This window comes from Dunckerocampus dactyliophorus, chromosome 10 (assembly GCF_027744805.1).
Source record: "Dunckerocampus dactyliophorus isolate RoL2022-P2 chromosome 10, RoL_Ddac_1.1, whole genome shotgun sequence".
Taxonomy (NCBI): domain Eukaryota; kingdom Metazoa; phylum Chordata; class Actinopteri; order Syngnathiformes; family Syngnathidae; genus Dunckerocampus; species Dunckerocampus dactyliophorus.
The window spans coordinates 20,573,564-20,591,812 of NC_072828.1; the positions used below are offsets into that span (position 1 = coordinate 20,573,564).

The 18,249-nt window shown below is 39.7% G+C and overlaps 1 protein-coding gene across 8 annotated transcripts in view; it reads right to left on the reverse strand.

Moving 5' to 3' along the window:
• The window catches only part of LOC129188334 (discs large homolog 1-like protein), a 98,978-nt gene that overhangs the window by 51,258 nt on the left and 29,471 nt on the right, over window positions 1-18,249 (reverse strand). Inside the window, exon 3 of one of the 8 annotated variants that reach the window (XM_054788661.1) lies at window positions 16,395-16,517. The exons of 6 other annotated variants lie outside the window; for them this stretch is intronic. In XM_054788661.1, the coding sequence (XP_054644636.1) occupies window positions 16,395-16,517 (123 nt within the window). Of the gene's footprint in view, window positions 1-6,622; window positions 9,611-16,394; window positions 16,518-18,249 lie in introns of those variants that run through there. One more of the 8 variants, XM_054788665.1, reaches the window with a different exon arrangement.

Below are 18,249 nucleotides of genomic sequence, written 5' to 3' on the forward strand. Positions count from 1 at the left end.
TTTCACTTTTAGTTTTTCCCTGTCAATGGTGGCCACAGCAAGTCAATCACTGAATGGTTTTGGCTTGGTTTTTACATGGGATGCCCTTCCTGACACAACACTGGCCAGGAATCGAACACATGCCCCCAGCCATGGAAGGTAGCAGCGCGAATGGTACATAATTACTACATACACACCACAGTTTCATTGGATGAGTGGGCTTATTACACTATCCCATTCCTCAGAAATTTCTAACATCCCTTTTTAGCATCTCTGTCTCCATCAATCAATTCACTACTGCAGCTGTCTAGCCCTTCTACCCCCATTTCAAGTGACCGCTAAACACCTCTTTAAGGCTTTTAGAGCTCTTTCTTAAGTGCCATGATGACGTTCATACCTCTGTTTTACCACTCATCAATTATACACTAACAGGGTGGGGAAGTGGGAGGATGAGAGAACCACTGCAAAGCAAAACAATGGAAAAGAGTGGGGTTAGACCGTCCAGAGATAAACAAGTTCTGAAACACATTGATCATCTACTAACATCTTTATGACATCTTGCATAGTTTAATAAAAAGATGTAACAAAAGCAGTATCAACATTACTCCTTTAGAAAGATAACAATGCTCACTTTTGATGGCCACTGCCAAACTGGTATTACATGTTTATATTTGTTGCATTATTGTGGTTGTGGTTCGCAATGGATTAGACCTGCACAACATCATACTGACATCTGTTTGCTATACAGTGACGTGTGGTCAGGGCCTCACCTGAAAATTTAAACAAAGAGTAACATAAAATGCATGATTCCAATCATTTTTAACATTTTCATAAGTGAAAATTGTTGAATTTTCACACTTCCAGATCAAATACGGGTATGAAACCTAAGGTGAAGAGGCCACGGTGAGCGTAGCTTCTCGGCTTAGTGTACTAGCCCCACCTACCGTCTAAGTGCACGCTAAGTTGGCACATGGCGCCCGCCAGTTTCTTTTTGTCAGCATGTCACCAATAATATAACGTTGCAGAAACATTTATTGTACACCATACATTATACGCATGTCTTTCTACAGCCCGTGTTATGTCTTTAATGTAAGTGTGATGTCATTATTGCTAATCAGACAAGAAAGTACTTAGCAATATCATAGGGGAGCCACTTGCAGTACCGCTGCATTCTGAAGAGGCGAGAGCGTGCATGAGCTGAAAGATGCTCATCACTGACATCCTTCCACTAAGAAAAAAAACAGCATTTTTTTTCTTTCTTTCTGCTAGCACCACCTAGCAGAAAATCAAATACATTCAATATATTGTTATGCTCTGCTGAATGAATGAATGAATTGGACTGCCAAGATTGAGGATTATATAAATTCACCAGGAGGTGATCAGCCTTTTACAACAAAGTAACAGAACTTTTCTTGGAGAAGGAAAGGCTGCATGTACTTCATTTATTAATTAACGGTAAGAACAAAAATGTTTTTCAGTTTATAAAAGAAAATTAAATGGTCTAAAAAGCATCTGAAAACATTTTTAAATCTTTTTTTTTAACCAAAATGAATTATTCTCCTCTTGGCGTTCATGGCTTTCACACACTGCTGTGTCGTGTATGTGTACATTTCCGACCTCACAGAGAAGCAAGCAACAATGTGAAGTCATTGTGTACGCTGTGTATTCAATGATAGCTAACGTTAGTGGCTAAACTACGTCAAATCCGTATCCTTAGCTGACAACAAACATAACTAATGTGCATTTGTGTGTGTTGCAACTGTGGAGCAGGAGCAGAATGTACAGTCTATATATAGACTTGGGCTTTGGAACCAGAGGGTGACGGTTCGAGTCCTGGCAGAAGAGCCACTGTCTTTTCCGTCCGCGTGTACAGCAGAAACCACTGGTGTTTGTTTTCTTCCTAACATAGCGGCTGGTAAAAGTTTATATAACCAGAAAACCAGAAACCGCATGCTCACAGCAAGGGTGAACACAACTTCTGCTTCTCCACAAATATGCAACATCTAGTCGCTTCGATGGTAGGGAAGAGGCAGTTTTGGCCATCCTGTAAAAGCACAGCCACCTGCAATTCAAATGAAACTGAATTGAACCTGCTTTTCAATGGCATCAGATATAAAGAGAACACATTTCATAACGTTATCAAGAAAGAGAAAGAAAAGAAAGGCATTTCTGGCCCATGTTAAGTTCTCAAGGACTGTCGCATACATACACAAATTTGAATCCGATCCAAACAAAATGGTGACCTGTGTTCTGCAGCGGCACAGCGGCAGCGGATGGACGGCTACGAATGTGTAGTATCCACTGGAATATAATTAATTCAAGCTGCTGAGTGTGACGTAATGTTTGCAGCAGCTGAGATAACAAATAGTGCTCAATACATTTTGGAAATGTACTGCGTTCTTAGAAGCTGGAGAGCTTGCTGGGACTGACCTATCATTTTGTTGATTGTCTCCGTCAAAACACAATTTAAAGTCAAACGTGGGCAAATGAATAATTGCTATAACATGAGGTCAAATGAGGTAAATACTGTATGGATAAAATGTAATATTCTGTGAGGAGAGATAGAAGGCTGCAAAGCAATAAATATGTGACTGCATTCCAAATATATAAATAAACACATCAAGCAGTAGCAGCCTCGATCACAGTTTGTCTCGCATTAACTGAACCAGAATCTGTGTGTGTGTGTGTGTGTGTGTGTGTGCGTGTATGCGTGCATGTGTGCAAGAGTGTGTATGCATGTGTGTAAAGTATAATGGCATATCAGCTATTCAGTAAGTGCTTCAGATGGAAAAATGGCAACACCTTGCAAACCCAAGCCAGTGATTACTGCAAATGGGGTAGGTTAACTTTTTCCATGCGCTGAGCTATGAATTGGCAGGCTTTGTCATAAGTGCTGCACTTGAAAGTTGTAGCACTTATCCATTAACCTACTTTACATTTGAATATACTATATCAGGGTCCAAAACATACTTTTGAATACAGATTTTACAATACAGTTAAGTACAGTAAAGCTTCTCTGTATGTATATATATATATATATATATATATATATATATATATATATATATACACTGTATACATATATATATATATATATATATATATATATAATATCATCATTTCTATAATATATTATATACAGTATTACAATATTATTATATATATTTATTTATGCTGATATTATAATACATATTTACACTACACACTACAGTATGGACAAATGAATGGGGCACCACATTAATTAATGAAATCATAACGGCCTAAGTTGATATATGTTTGTTGTTACCTACTCTGATTACGTCGTACCTCATCACCTCGTCCGACACCGTGACCAGCAGCACGGGGACACCGCATGGAACTGTGCTCTCTCCTGTTCTGTTTCCCCTGTACACGTCCGACTTTCAGTACAACTTTGAGCTCCGCCATGTACGGAAGTATGCAGACGACGCGGTCATTGTGGGATGGTATCAGGAATGTACAGAAGGATGAGTCCAGGACTTGGTCAAATGGTGCGACGCAAACCACCTGCACCTCAACACCACCAAGACCAGGGAAATGGTGGTGGACTTTAGGAGAAACAGGACACAACCAGTACCTGTTCTCATTAAAGGTGACGGTGTGGAGGTGGTTCAAATACCTGGGAGTAAATCTGGATGATAAACTGGTCTGGACTGACAACATAGATGCTCTGTGCAGGAAAGGGCAGAGCCGTCTGTACTTCCTCAGAAGGTTGGTGTCCTCTAATGTATACAAGAAGCTGCTATCTTCTACCAGATTGTGGTAGCTAGTGCCCTCCTGTATGCAGCAGTGTGCCTGACATTTGTGTCAGGGCAAAGGACACTAGGGAGGCTCCTTTCCATCATTGACAACCAGCATCATCCAATCCACAGCATCGTCTCCCAACAGAAGAGCAGTTACAGTGGCAGATTACGATCACTGCCTTGCTCCACCGACAGACTGAGCAGGTCATTCCTCCCCCACACCATGCGGCTTTTCAACACAACAGATGGGGAGCGATAAGAACACACAGAACTGGACTTATTACCTTAGTATGCATTATTATTATTTATTATGTACATATTATTGCATTGCAAATTTGACGTGATGTGCTCCGTAATTATTTATTTATTTATTTATTCATTCTTATTCTCTTTTCTTGTTTTTCTTATCTCTCCCGTCTTGCCTTGGTTGTTTTTATTTTGCGACTAAGTCATTAAGTTCATTATGAAGTATTTGCGGAGCTGCTGGAAAAGCGCATTTCTCTTGGAGATTAATAAAGTATCTTTCAATCTTAACTTGTGTTTTGTGGACCACAGTCTATCACAAGAGAAAACCAGTGCATATGGTTAATGTGAATGATTCTGGCTTTTCCGTCTGTTCAAATACTGTATCTGGAGAATACAAGTAGTTACACTGCTGTCAACAAAGTATAACAGTTCTCAGTAATTGTTGATCACATTAGATCAATGCATCAGCATGAGACACGAGTTCGAGACAGCTGCTCCTCAAAGAAGGCAAAGCAGAGTAAAATACAACAAATCTAAAATTAACCAAATAAGTGAACATTAAAAAAAAAGAAAAGCCGTCTACTTGAAAGGGTTTTATTTTTTCTCTCTGTGTGCACATGAATTGTGGATGAAAAGGAGCAGAAAGGTACTTTGATGCATTACCGCAATTTGTGTAATGCAGGTTCCATGGCCACAAAATAGTTTTATGGCATTAAGGAAATGGTAAAGCATCACAGTGGTAGCAGTGCTTGCTGTCTTAGAGCATAAAGGTTTTGGATACAGGCTCAAATGTTGGTGTGGCATTTGCGTGTTCTCACCGTGCTTGCACAGATCTTGTTAACTATGTTAACTTCGTATCATCCACCCACAGTCTGAAAACGTATAACTTGTTAGGTTAATTGAAGCATCTGAAGGTAACTGGGATGAAGATGAGAGTATGAATTGTCGTCTTTCTTTGTGTCGGCCCTGCAGTTGAAATTGTAAGAAAATGTATCTTGTAAAAAATGTACAGTGGAACCTCGTTAGCGTATTTTTCAGTTTACGTCAAACATGTTACCCCAGTTCACATACAATATGGCATGCATGTTGTATTGTATTTATTAATTCATTGCGTGAGTCCATCTTTGTTCGTAATGTATTTTTATCACATAATATCCCTTTTAGTAGCCTATCAGCATGGAAGCCAGAAACCAACGTCATTGTCCCCCAACTGCGTCCCCTGTCTATGATGTCATCAGCGGTTGACTCTGTAGTTTTTTGCTAACTAACACAGTCACGCCACACATTTCTGCTTCTCTTATTGATCATAACCTACAAAATAAATAACCCACAATGGAGCCAAAGAAAGTTGAAGTGCCAAAATTTTAATAGAGAAGGTGAGGAACACTATTGAATTTAGGAAATAACTCATAGCTATCCTGCCTCACAGCGATCTATGTCAACAATTAGGTGTTTTGTAAAGTTTTTAGATTTAAGATTTAACTGTTGGTGTGTGCACACCTGTAGGTAAAAACGACAAACAAATCTATTAACAAAAGCGTACAAAGCGTGGCTACAAGGGGTTTACTTGTCGACAAAATCCGGTATCATCAACGATGGTAAAGGGCTGGTCATCCAGCGCCATCATTTCCCTGTTGACATCACAGATCGCTTTTGCTCTCGAGTGGTCCCTGGAAAACTTTTTTGTACTTTTCAAACACTGCGGCAATAGGAACAAGCCCTGGGCCCCGAGCGTCAAAGCGATGCCGGCGTTTCAGGTGGCTGGTAAGGTTTGATATGTTGAAGTGTTTTTTTTTTCCCTCATTGCGGCAGGTTTGCAGAGCATTTGGCAAATGTCTTCCTCTGGATCAGTGAGAAGTCCCACACATTTGTTTACAAGTGAGCTCTGAGGAAGTTATGACAGGCCGTTTGCAGCACGTGACAGAAAAGGAGAGCTTGATTTGCTCACGCTAACCCACCCACAGAGCAGTACAGATACTCTCGCCTTACTGGTACTGGAGCTTATTTTTTTTTGTTTGTAATTTTTTTATGTTTGTAAAATCGGATTTATCAGTATGACATCACAATTCCTCATAATAGCCTGATAACTATCAGTCCAATAATTATCGTGAATCCCTAGTCATTATTGTGTTGTGTGTGTATGTATACGGTATGCAATATACAATATACATACAATACACAATACAATATACAAGAACAGTATAATGTACTGTGCCCTCAGACTCAACTTTCACATCTGTTTAGGTAAGGGTCTCTTCTTTTTTGTGACATTTTTCAATATGTGCCTTGTGTGCTATTGGACTGTTAAGCCAAATGCTAACTTTGCCATGGCAACACTCAGCTTTCTGTGTCTCATACACTGGCAGAGCTCATTTCCATGGCAACATTATCAAATATTTCAAGGACAAACAGATCTGCTTAAACCTGACTTTGAACCCAGGCTGCCGTGTTATGAAAGAGACTCAAACTAGAGTCATTCTAATAACTTGTTTGAGACACATGCACACATATTTGCACACACACACATACACAAATCCGCAACAAAAGCCCATCTTAAATTACACACTTCCCACCCTGATCCCCTACCCTCCCTCCAGCATAATTCACACACACAAAGAGCATGTGACTTGTGTTACCTGGTTTGAAGTAATACAGTCAGTGAAGGCACTCCTCTTGGAGAAGAACATAAGGAGCTGCTGCCAGCGAGAGGAGGAGGTAGAAGGAGATGAGGAGGCAGGAGAGGAGGTGGAGGAGCTGTGTGGAGGTGCCAGCTCCTCCGAAGAGCCACGCTTGGGTCCCAACTTTTGCTTGACTCCTATCCCTGCAGCCTGACCTCCGGAGGTTCCACCTACCCTCCCACTACGGGGGTAAAGAGTATTGTTGCCAAAAATATAGTTCATCTTCTCTGCTGTCTGTTTTTGCTTTTTTTCCTCTGAAAGGCAATCAAGAGTTCATGTTGTGCCACTTTTCCGTTGCTTCATCCCGTTTCATTTGTTGATTAGTTTTTTTCAGAGTATGGATTTTGCCATCAAAGTGATAGTACAACCTTTTCATGCTACCTTCACCACATTCTGCAAAGAATTAACATGGCATTGTAAATTCAATTTCCTTTTATCGCTTCCCATCTCTTGTGCCTTTTTTAGCTACACAAATATCACGAGAGCAGCTGGCAGATAAAGAGATTAGCATGAGGTAGAAAGTAAAAGCGTCCTTTTACAGTTGGAACGTCAGGCTTTCTTTGTGCGTCCAGTCCATTTGATCATCTGCTTTCGTCCATCAATTCGTCCATCCTCCCAACTTCTGTTCTAGCCCGGAGAATGCGCCAACATCTCCATTTCTAGAAATCTTCTGTCTTGAACCCGACCACCAACAAAGAGTGGACAGCGTGATATGGAGTGTGGGCTGGACAGCATACGATAATTGATTTAAAGGAACTCACTCTTTTTCTCTGTCCTCTTCCAAACCCACCTCCTTCCCCACTTCCTACTCTCCTCTCTGAGTGATGTTCCAAGAAGATGGCCAGTCAATCTTCCCTCTGCCTTTTTGTGCGCTCCCATTAAAAACGATTGGCTGGAGTATGGGGCAGATGAGTGGCTGGGCAGATGAAAGGAAGCAGGTGGACGGAAGAAGGCAAGAGGGAGAGCATCTGAAGTGGGAGGATGGTTTGAAGAATCATGCTGCAACTCTTTTGCTTCAACCCGTCCCTCCTACATATCTCATCTCACTCCAAGTCACTCTCTTCCCATCTCTCAGTACATTATTCCGTCTCTCTTCCTCGCTTTTCCTAACTCATCTCCACCCACCCTCTCGCTCTCTCTCTCACTCTGTCTCTCCCTGTCTCTGCTAAATTGTCTTATACAGTCTTTTGAAGCTGCAATTTGACACCTCTCTGCCTTTGTCACTGTCAGACACCATTACTAGTCTGTACTCCAACAACCAATATGACAAAATCTATTCTAAATGTACTCTCACATGTGCACTTCCATATACAAATATGTGTATTCATTCTTGTTGGTGTTTGATGAGGTAAAGGAAAATGGTGTCACTGAAATCACACAAATTGCAGGATACATCATCATCTAGGAGCAAGGAGCAAAAGCTAGTATAAGGATGTTCACCTACTTATATCCACATAGCACCAAACAGGTTTACTAATGTCGAGACATATGCAAACATCATTCGATAGGCTGTTTTAGTCCTTGCTTATGTTGTTCTCCTTAGGCTTTTACCAGATACTGCAGAACCCAGCTCTCCCACACATTCACACTCACTTTCTCTCACATGAACACACATCCAAAAGCACACATGCATGCATGCAGAGACTCCAACAGGCTGTTGCCGTGCAGTGATTGAGATTAAAGAAGAGAAGAGACAGCCAATGTCGTCAAAATTAGCTTGCAAGTATAGCAGAAAGACTTGCAGGCTTTTCCAAGCGTTTAATCAGCACGCATGCATCAGGGAAGTGCACAGTCACCCTTTATCAAATACATTTCACACTTCCCTTTGCTGAAGTTAGAGCTTACTAGCTCAATGAAACTGATTTGTAGCAGTATTCTTAGAATCCTGAGAGAACAATTGGCCAAACAGATCAACAGCTATTGTATCCTCCCCTAAGGATTAACTGCAGGTGGAGCAGGACCCCTGTTACAGCTTCCTCCTGTGTTTCCTTGGGAACCATAACTATGGCAACAGCTTCCTGGGTCCCAAAGTACACCTGGTACTGGATGATAAATGTACTGTTTCCAAAGATCTACAAAGACGTTTGATGAACCCTCTGGGAAGAAATCTGCTATACAAGAAAATAGAAAAAGGATTGAGGATTTTGAGGGGAACGTTGTCATAACCTGTGTTTAGTGACATACTGTACATACATTGATACTCTTTTGATACAAATATGTTTATATTGATACATATATACAGCTTGTTTGTGATGCAAATCACCCCGACAACACCGACGCCCCTTCATTACTGGATTATCAAGTGAACTAAGAATAAGTCAGTGGGTCACTTAACTGTTAGTGAGTTGCCGAGGAGGATGTTGGGCATATTTTTGTCCATTTTTTAATGGTGCAAAACAAGACCTTGGCTCAAAATGCATGCAGCACACATTTGTGAAGTGCAATTCAGCCTCAATTACAATCACAATCACTAATAATAACTGCAAAACAGGTTAATTAGGATAATCCTTAAGGCTGGTTACAGAGAGCATAAAAACCCTCTATTCCCAAAATTGCAAATAGTCAAAGCTAGGTTTTTAACTTTTCATATGATTCGGATTTGTGCAAAAGATTTCACCAACATTTGCCTCATTTTTTGTACACTGTTACCGTACAACGGTTGTATTTTGTGGTATTAATGGAGATGTGGACAGACTACTCACAGCATTGCTTGTTTATTCAACCACTTTCTATCAGACACCCAACACCAAATCTTGTGAAACTTAGTTTATACTATACGGTATCCTGTTAGGTGCATTCATTTGGCAAAATCAAATGAGAATGTTACACAAACTAGTCTCTTTGCTGCATCAACAAGAAGTTCCACCCTGGTGGAAGGGAAGCTAATGTTGTGAAAGGGATAAAGAAAAAACAAAAGAGCTCACAAGCTATCGAAGATGTTGAGAAGTTGCTGTTGGAGTGGATCTCCCCCTGTTTCCCCTGTCCCCACCCACCTCTCTGTTCCTCGCCGTCTTCCCAACAACAGTCTTCAGTAAAGGTAAAAGTGATATTAAATGTTCTTTTATCCATTTAATTCGTCATTAATAACTACAGTATCCCACATTGTTTTTTGCATGTAAAACGGTAGTTATTCTCTATAAAACATATTTTTGGTTAATATTTTGGGTGTCTTGAACGGTTTAATTGGATTGGACATGATTTCCAATATGGGAATAATTGCTTCTGGTTTTGGGCAGTTCAGTTTTCATCAAACCTTTAAGGGAGGGACAAAAAAAATCCAAACCCACTTGGCCCTATATGAAAAAGTGATTGCCCCCTAAACCTCATAACTGACTGGGCCACCCTTAGCAGCAACAACTGAAATCAAGCCTTTACCATAACTTGCAATGAGTCTCTTACAGCGCTGTGGAGGAATTTTTGCCCACTCATCTTTGCAGAATTGTTGTAATTCAGCCACATTGGAGGGTTTTGCAGCACGAATTGCCCTGTTAAGGTCATGTCATAGCATCTCAACAGGATTCAGGTCAGGACTTTGACTAGGCCACTCCAAAGTCTTCATTTTGTTTTTCTTCAGCCATTCAGAGGTGGACTTGCTTGTGTGTTTTGGATCATTGTCCTGCTGCAGAAACCAAGTTTCAGTTTGAGGTCACAAACATTCTCCTTCAGGATTTTATGGTAGACAGCAGAATTCATGGTTCCATTTATCACAGCAAGTCCTGAAGCAGCAAAACAGCCCCATGCCGTCACACTACCACCACCATATTTTACTGTTGGTATGACTTTTTTTTTTTTAATGCGGTGTTACTTTTATGTCAGATGTAATGGGACACACACCTTCCAAAAAGTTCAACTTTTGTCTCAGTACTTTCCCACAGGTCTTGGGGATCATCAAGATGTTTTCTGGCAAAATTGAGACAAGCCTTAATGTACTTTTTGTTCAGCAGTGGTTTTCGTCTCGGAACTCTGCCATGGAGGCCGTTTTTGCCCAGTGTCTTTCTTATGGTGGAGTCATGAACACTTTACCTTAACTGAGGCGAGTGAGGCCTGCAGTTCTTTGGATGTTGTTGTGGGGTCTTTTGTGACCTGTTGGATGAGCCTTTGCTGCACTCTTGGGGTAAATTTGGTTGGCCGGCCTCTCCGGGGAAGGTTCACCTGTTCCATGTTTTTGCCATTTGTGGATAATGGCTCTCACTATGGTTCTCTGGGGTCCCAAAGCTTTAGAAATGGCTTTATAACATTTTCCAGACTGATAGATCTTAATTACTTTCTTTTTCTCTTCATATTTTTTATATTTATTCTCCTAAATTTTTTTTCTTGTAATTATGACTTTATTCTCCAAATATTTTTACTATAATCTTGTAACATTATAACTTGAATAACAATCACATTTTCCAAAAACTACAACTTTATTTGTTGTTTTGTTTTCTCATAATATGATGACTTAAAGAAAAAAATCTTTATATATATATATTTTTTTTTAATATTTTTTTCCCCTTGGCCGCACTTTGGACACCCCTGATATAAACTAAACCATTAACATTGCCACTGCCATTCTATAGGTATCTGTAAGTGCCTGTCAACATGCTGTAAGTTACAACTGAAACCAAATCATTAGCTTTTTTTAATTATACTATCTATAGTTCTACCTATTGTATATAATCATGTCACATTGTACAATTCTTTGGCACACTGACTAAATAACAAACACCTGCCTTTGTGTGCTTTTTTCACTTTCCCCCGCCCTCTCTAGTCAAATGTCAGCTAGTGAATGCCAGCTCTATTAATATTTCAGGACCAATTAAATAAAAGCACACATCATGCATGTTTAATATCTAAAGACGGAGAGAGCAAACTTTATCCTTACATCCTCCAAAGGTAGGTAAAGGCTAGTTATAGATTATTGAGCAGACAAGTGCGCCTTCAATAAGGTTCATAAACCCTTCCTAAAGTCAAACTGAAGTCTTGTAAAAACTGTAATAAAATTCAAGAATTTTAAAGTATTTAAATTGTCCGCAGAAACCCCGCTTTTACTTTGTAGGAACACTCATGTTCCTCCTTTTTGTTCTGCCAACTGGCCTACTACTTTTTTCATCTGTGCAGCCTTTAAGAAGGAATTAATTTCTTTCCTTACAAGTATGAACTTTGTTGCCATGGCTTTTAATGCAATTGTCAAGATTCTTTGTTACAGTTTTTACAGTGAGAAGTTGCATAATCCAGACACCAGTCAGGTCAGTGCTGTAGTCTTTTACATAGGGTCGTAACCATTTTGGCTTGTCCCCAGCTCTTCCATTAGGCCTTGTTCGATTCTGGTAAGGGAAAAGCTTTGTCAGTCTCCCCTGGTAAATACTTAGGATATATAGAGGGCTATATAATCTATACCAGTGTTTCCCAAACCACGTGGCTTGAATTTAAGCCATGTACCCCCTACACACTACACACTTAAAAAAACATGAACCTTTTTATCTGAATTAACTTGAAATATTGGACATAATTAATTGGTTAATTAAGTTAATTATTAATTCTATATATATTAAAAATGTGTATTTTGCATGGTCACATTTTGATAAAGTTTCACATGAGCACTGATAAATAGATAAGTAATCATCCTACATATATTCTATTCCAGTTTGTTGTTGGCATCCTTCTGTATGAATGGCTTGAATTTTAGCTTCACTTTTTTGTCCACTCACGATGGCTATGGTTTAAGTCTTCATATTAATTTAATACCAAATTGAAGGGGTAAGTTTAACAAGCATTATAAAACAGGATTAAAAGTACACAAATATATACAACCAATGATAAAAACTCATTTTCGGGGGTCTGCCCACTCATAGTGAAAGGTATTCACCACTGCAACGTGTGGGGGTTGGAACACCAATATAAATGAAACCTTTAAGGTTAAACACTTTTAATGCACACAATAATCCTCAAATTTACTTATTTGTTCTTATGATGCACACTCTCCCTTCTGCTCCGCTCTCCTTGCGCCATGAGGCATTCAGGTGCACTCGTAATTCTGAGTGTTAGGCGGTAATTGTTTTTTATTTTTATTCACGTACCCCTTATGACAATTGGTGTAGCCCTGGGGGTACGTGTACCCCACTTTGGGAACCAAGGATCTACAGTATACGATACAATGAGGGCCATAAAGAGGCAGGGAGTGAAACAAAGTTTTTTATTTTGCAGGGTAAGAAAAAATATATTTCTTGAGTAGTGCAAATTAACCTAAGATGCATGTTTTGGACTTTTGGAGAACGCCAGAGTAAATGGAGAAAGCCCATGCAAACACTGGAAAAATATGCGAATATACACATTTTTAATTTATTCTGAAACCTTTACATTGAGCAGTGGGAAAACATTACGAATTTACTGCATACTGCATATGCATACTATAAATATATCAATTTACTGCTGACTGCAATGCAAACAGTCTGCCTTTCTGGTCTCTTTACATTATAACATACCTGTCAACCCTCTCTTCCCCATAAAATCCTATATTGCAAAAAAACCTTCTTTTTTTTGCCTTTCTTTCCCGGTGCCCTCTCATTTTAATAGTTTCCCGTATTTAACTAAACTCTGGTGGAAACACCACAATTTCCCTTATTTTCTGAAAAATGTCCCTGTTTTTCAAATGTAAACGCTGCATTATAAGCCTAAAGATTTAGAAGTTTTCAAACTTTAACACTCTCTCATTTCTGGTTTTATTGTCATCATCACACTTTGCTCATTGAGAAAGGTGTACAAGCAAGGGCACTAGAACCCCTCCTTCTCCTTTCCCCCCACTGGACTGTGCTTACCCTGAGCATTTGCTTTACACCTCTGTATCGCTGCAATTTTCCTGACTTTGTTGACCATTTCTAGTCGTTGTCTTTCTATTGTGCAAGGTGGCTGCCATTTCATGTCATAACTTGCAGGAGCAGCACTGGCATTTATTAAATGACACATCTTTATGTGCAAACAATCTTGCAAGTGAAAAGGTCGTAGGTTTTGACTTTTGTGGATTATTTTGAGTCTTCCTATTTATTTCTGTTATGAAATGTGGACCGCCACATTTCAGTTCAGAGCAGACAAAGATATCATTAAGAACTGGCCGGGAGTGATCGCATTCAGTCATTGTAACGATTCCAATACATTGCGCACATGCATGTGCCCAGTCCACCTTTTCCAATAGCGCCAGAGGAAGAGAAGTGTAAAAACGTCTGAGCTATCAGACTAGCCCAACATACTGGACCTTGGGTGTTAAATGAGCCCAAGCCGGGATACTGGGCCTCTAAATCCCACAAGATATACTGAAGCCTTGGGAGATTTGCTGAGGTCTCACATGATGTCATGCACGACGGTGGTCTGATCTTATAGGTTTTCTGACTCAGGAAATTGTGATCAAATAGCAATACTTCAAGGACACTACAATTTTGGGGCTTCACTGTATGGATTTTAAGTAATGCACGTATGAGAAAACCTCAAAACTTGTACAAATAAAGGGAATAATACAGCTCGCCGGGCCTACTCCTCACTAAAAATTACACTCACTATATGACAGTTCTGGTAAAAAATGTTTTTCTTGAGTCTTGATTTCTATTACCGCATCAGCAGGAGGCAATGGGGATTTGGGGTGGGGGTTATTCGGCTAACTGACAGGGTGATTAACCTACAGCACTGTCTGTCCTCAGTCTCTTCATCTGTCTGCCGGTAATTCTCTCTTTATCCCATCTCTTGCCACTCCTTAGTCCTCTCTGATTTGCCTCCCATCCTAATTAGCCGCATTATCTTAATGACTAAGAGCCACTAAGGTCGCTGTGTGACCTTTGCGTCTGACTACAGTATGTACTGTATGTGCTTGATACAAACAGCCAGTGTTTATTTTAACCTTTATCTAAGGTTATTTAGTCAACTGTTAATTTGTGTCATTTTTTTACAGTAGCAGCATTATAGCAATATATTTGTTGCTGTCATGCTTGTAAACAAATGAATGATGTGTATAATATTAATAATAGTGTTGTTAATTTTTACCAGGTCTATATGTGGTACCAGAGTGGTGCACATATTAGCTCTACAGCAAGAAGGTTCTTGGCTTCGGCCTATGTGGAGTTTGCATTAGCTTCTGTAAAGGGCAACTATAGATGATATGAATGGAAATGTGCAAGTCCAGGATGTACCCCACCTCTCGCTCTATATGCTCTAGCTTCACTGTGACTGTAAACCAGGGGTGCCCATTACGTCAATCGCGATCTATCGGTCAATCGCAAAGGTAGTATGGTCATAAACGTCACTTTGTAGAAGTCATATGACATCAGTCAGCTGACATTAAGCGCTCCTCCCGATTCACTGTTGTGCCTCCGCGGCAAAGTCGCGGTGAACACACAGAAATGCAACTTTCATCCTTCATATTCTGGTCACAGATACTCTAACTCTAGTTACAGATAATGCTTATATCTATGACAAAACTTTTCCGTTCAAGTAGTTATGTACAAAAAAAAGTCACTTGTTTGATGGCTCTGTTTTTCACGTCCCGAACTCCATCCAGCCATTCATTCTCCGTACCACTTGTCCTCACTAGGGTCACGAGTATGCTGGAGCCTATGCCAGCTGTCTTCAGACAAGAGGCGGGGTACACTCTGGACTGGTTGCCAGTCAATCGCAGGCGTCCTGAACTCCACTAATATTTGTGTTATTTACACTTTCATTTATGAAACTATTATTTCATGATGAAATGGAAAATGTGCCCATTGCTGAAAGCTTTTTAATGTTGCATTGGCTTCGGCCATTGTCTTTTGCGTAATCATTTTCATTTCTTGTATAGCTGTGATGTTTGATAGCAAATGCTAACTGAATGTAATACATTAATTGTATGCATAATAAATGCTATGTAGCTATTTTGACTGACATAATACTCGAGTTATGTACAGAACTATTGATGAATTTGAATCTAATTATTTCTGTTGCCATATTGAATTGAATGGTGAATTATTTAATGATACCAACTTTTTTGATGATCTGTAAACTGTAAACCTGTAAACTTTGAAACTCTGAATGTGAAATACTAATCATTAGTATTTAGTACTACAATTGCCTGGCGACCAGTCCAGGGTGGTGTACCCCACCTGTCTCTGAAAAGACAGCTTTGATAGGCTCCAGGATACCCGTGACCCTACTGAGGCCAAGAGGTACAGAAAATGGATGGATGGAAGGTATGTAGTATAGTAGTTTCAAAGTTTACAGGTTAGATTTTACATGTTATATATTTTACAGTAAGAGGTGGATCATTTTGACTTGAGACTTGCTGTAAAAGTCTGTGCAACCTGATATACAAGTACAATGTACATAAATACTCATATTTACAAATGTATTCTATGTTTTTAGTAGGAGGTAGATCTTTGAGACTTGGTCTCCTAAAAGTAGCTCGCAGCCTGAAAACGTGTGAGCACCCCTGCTGTAAACAGGCTAAACTGCACAGATAGTTTTATGTTAGGGTGCTCGCCACTCAACAGAGGCTAGCTCTTACATCTCTGCTGCCTCCAACTGTTTAAAAAATGCAACTACATCTAAAATGACAGCATGTCTTGCATAAAACTGATAAAACGACAATATCAACCAAATATGAACAGATTGGGTATGTTCTGTATGACACAAAAACACAAAAGCAACCAATGACTACAAAACCCCTCAAATGATTTGAAATACACTATAATGCAATGTTTAACACATGCAACACACTCATAGGCAGCTTTACCTTGTAGCGGGCATGGCTTTTAGAATAGAGGGAGGAGAATGGTGGGGCTAGGACTTCATTCATATTGTCCCCCTGTAGGTAAGGCCGCACCTCACCATCAAATGGAGCTTCTGGAGATTCTTCCTATGATGTATAGACACCAGCATTGTTTAACTCACCGCACACAGGTGTTTCTTTCTTGCAGATACCAATTAGTATACGGCAAGGAGAGAAACATGCACACATCAGTTCTATGGAAATAACCTATTACCATTGTCAGGCCCTTCCTTCAGGCATGAGCATTAGCAAACAGTTTTCCCTCTTATTTTTCCTTTTTATGGAGATGTCAGGCCCAAAGTATGGTGGAATAGGCCAGTCTTTGGTAGACAACCTTACACTCTGTATATGGACTATTTATAAGAGGAATACATAACATACATTTCCAATTAAACAGAAAAGGAGGAAGAGGTGTGTTTTTCTCATACAGAGCGAAACAGACACAGACAGCGCAAATAAAGGAGTGAGAAAGGAACATGTACATGGGGAGAACAAGATGGCAGACCCATCTGTCATACAGAAGCATGCCAGATGAAGCAATGTGGGAAGGTGGAGCTCTTAAAATAACCCATGCATACTCACCAACAGCGACATACAGTAACAGGGATGATAGGGATGTTGATGAAGATGTTAATTGCCCTAATATGAGTACTTTACAAGACTATGCAAAGGCGATCAAATGTGTTTGATGACTGCAAAACTCTCAAAAGAAATCAGGGCAGCATTGTAAAATGCTTGCTAAGTTGCATAGTATACAGTCATATAGTATACATGCAGATCAAGAGATTTAAACCATACACCTCAGTGATGTCAGGAGAAACCGTTTCAAGAGCTTTAAGTGGAGCTTTGGAGTGAGGTGTCATGCCACAAGGTGGCGCTACATTGCAACATTTTATTCACAGTCCTATGGACTGCCGGCCTTCTTTTTGTTTTCCCATCTGTTTCTTGTCTCATTAGCTTAGTGCATTTAGTTCTTTGGTTCTCCCCAGGGTTTTAGAGTTTGGTTTGGCTTGCCTCTGTTACACGTATTGTGATAACTCACCCATGACAAACTGTTGTTGTTTTCCATACAAATAAACCACCGAGATCCACAGCAAACCAGTAAATTCATAATGAGTTCAAGCTAAGTAAAGTTTTGAAAAAAATGTCATGGAAAATGTAATTTTTTAAAATCTGTTTCTTCTGATCTATTGACACTCATATCATGTAATCTGCAGAGTACTTAACAGTTGGCTTTTACTTACAGACGTGTTTGTTTCTAAGTCAAATTTGAATTGCTGCCAGATGCGATTGTTTGATGTTATTTGACTGTGCATATATTTCACTCAAATCTAAGATGTGACCAAGTTTCCCAGAAAGAGTGAATGCACAAGTGTGTCTCAGCTAAGAAATGCATTAATTTGCAGAAAGAGTCCAAACTGAAAAAATACAAACGCTACCTTTGCATACTACATAACAGTGGTGTGCAGTCGGGGCCAGCAAGACCTTCTCTGCTGGCCTAAACACTATCAGAAGCATGGACATACATTTACAACTTCAATTCTATTCTACAAACTCAGTATTTTTCTTCCATGAAATTGTATTAATTAATTTCAACAATTATTTTTATTAAGTAGCACGCTTCTTGGCTGCACTGCTTCCAGTAGTGTATTTATATGTTAGATTTTTTTGTCCAATCAGATTTCATCTTCTATTTGTTGCCATGTTAATCTAATCTGACCAGGGCCTTCAGAATCAGACGTGCTGGCCCATGTCACATACACACTATTAGCAATGGGGCTGGGCTTTTTTTTTGCCAATCAGACTTCAAATTCGCCTC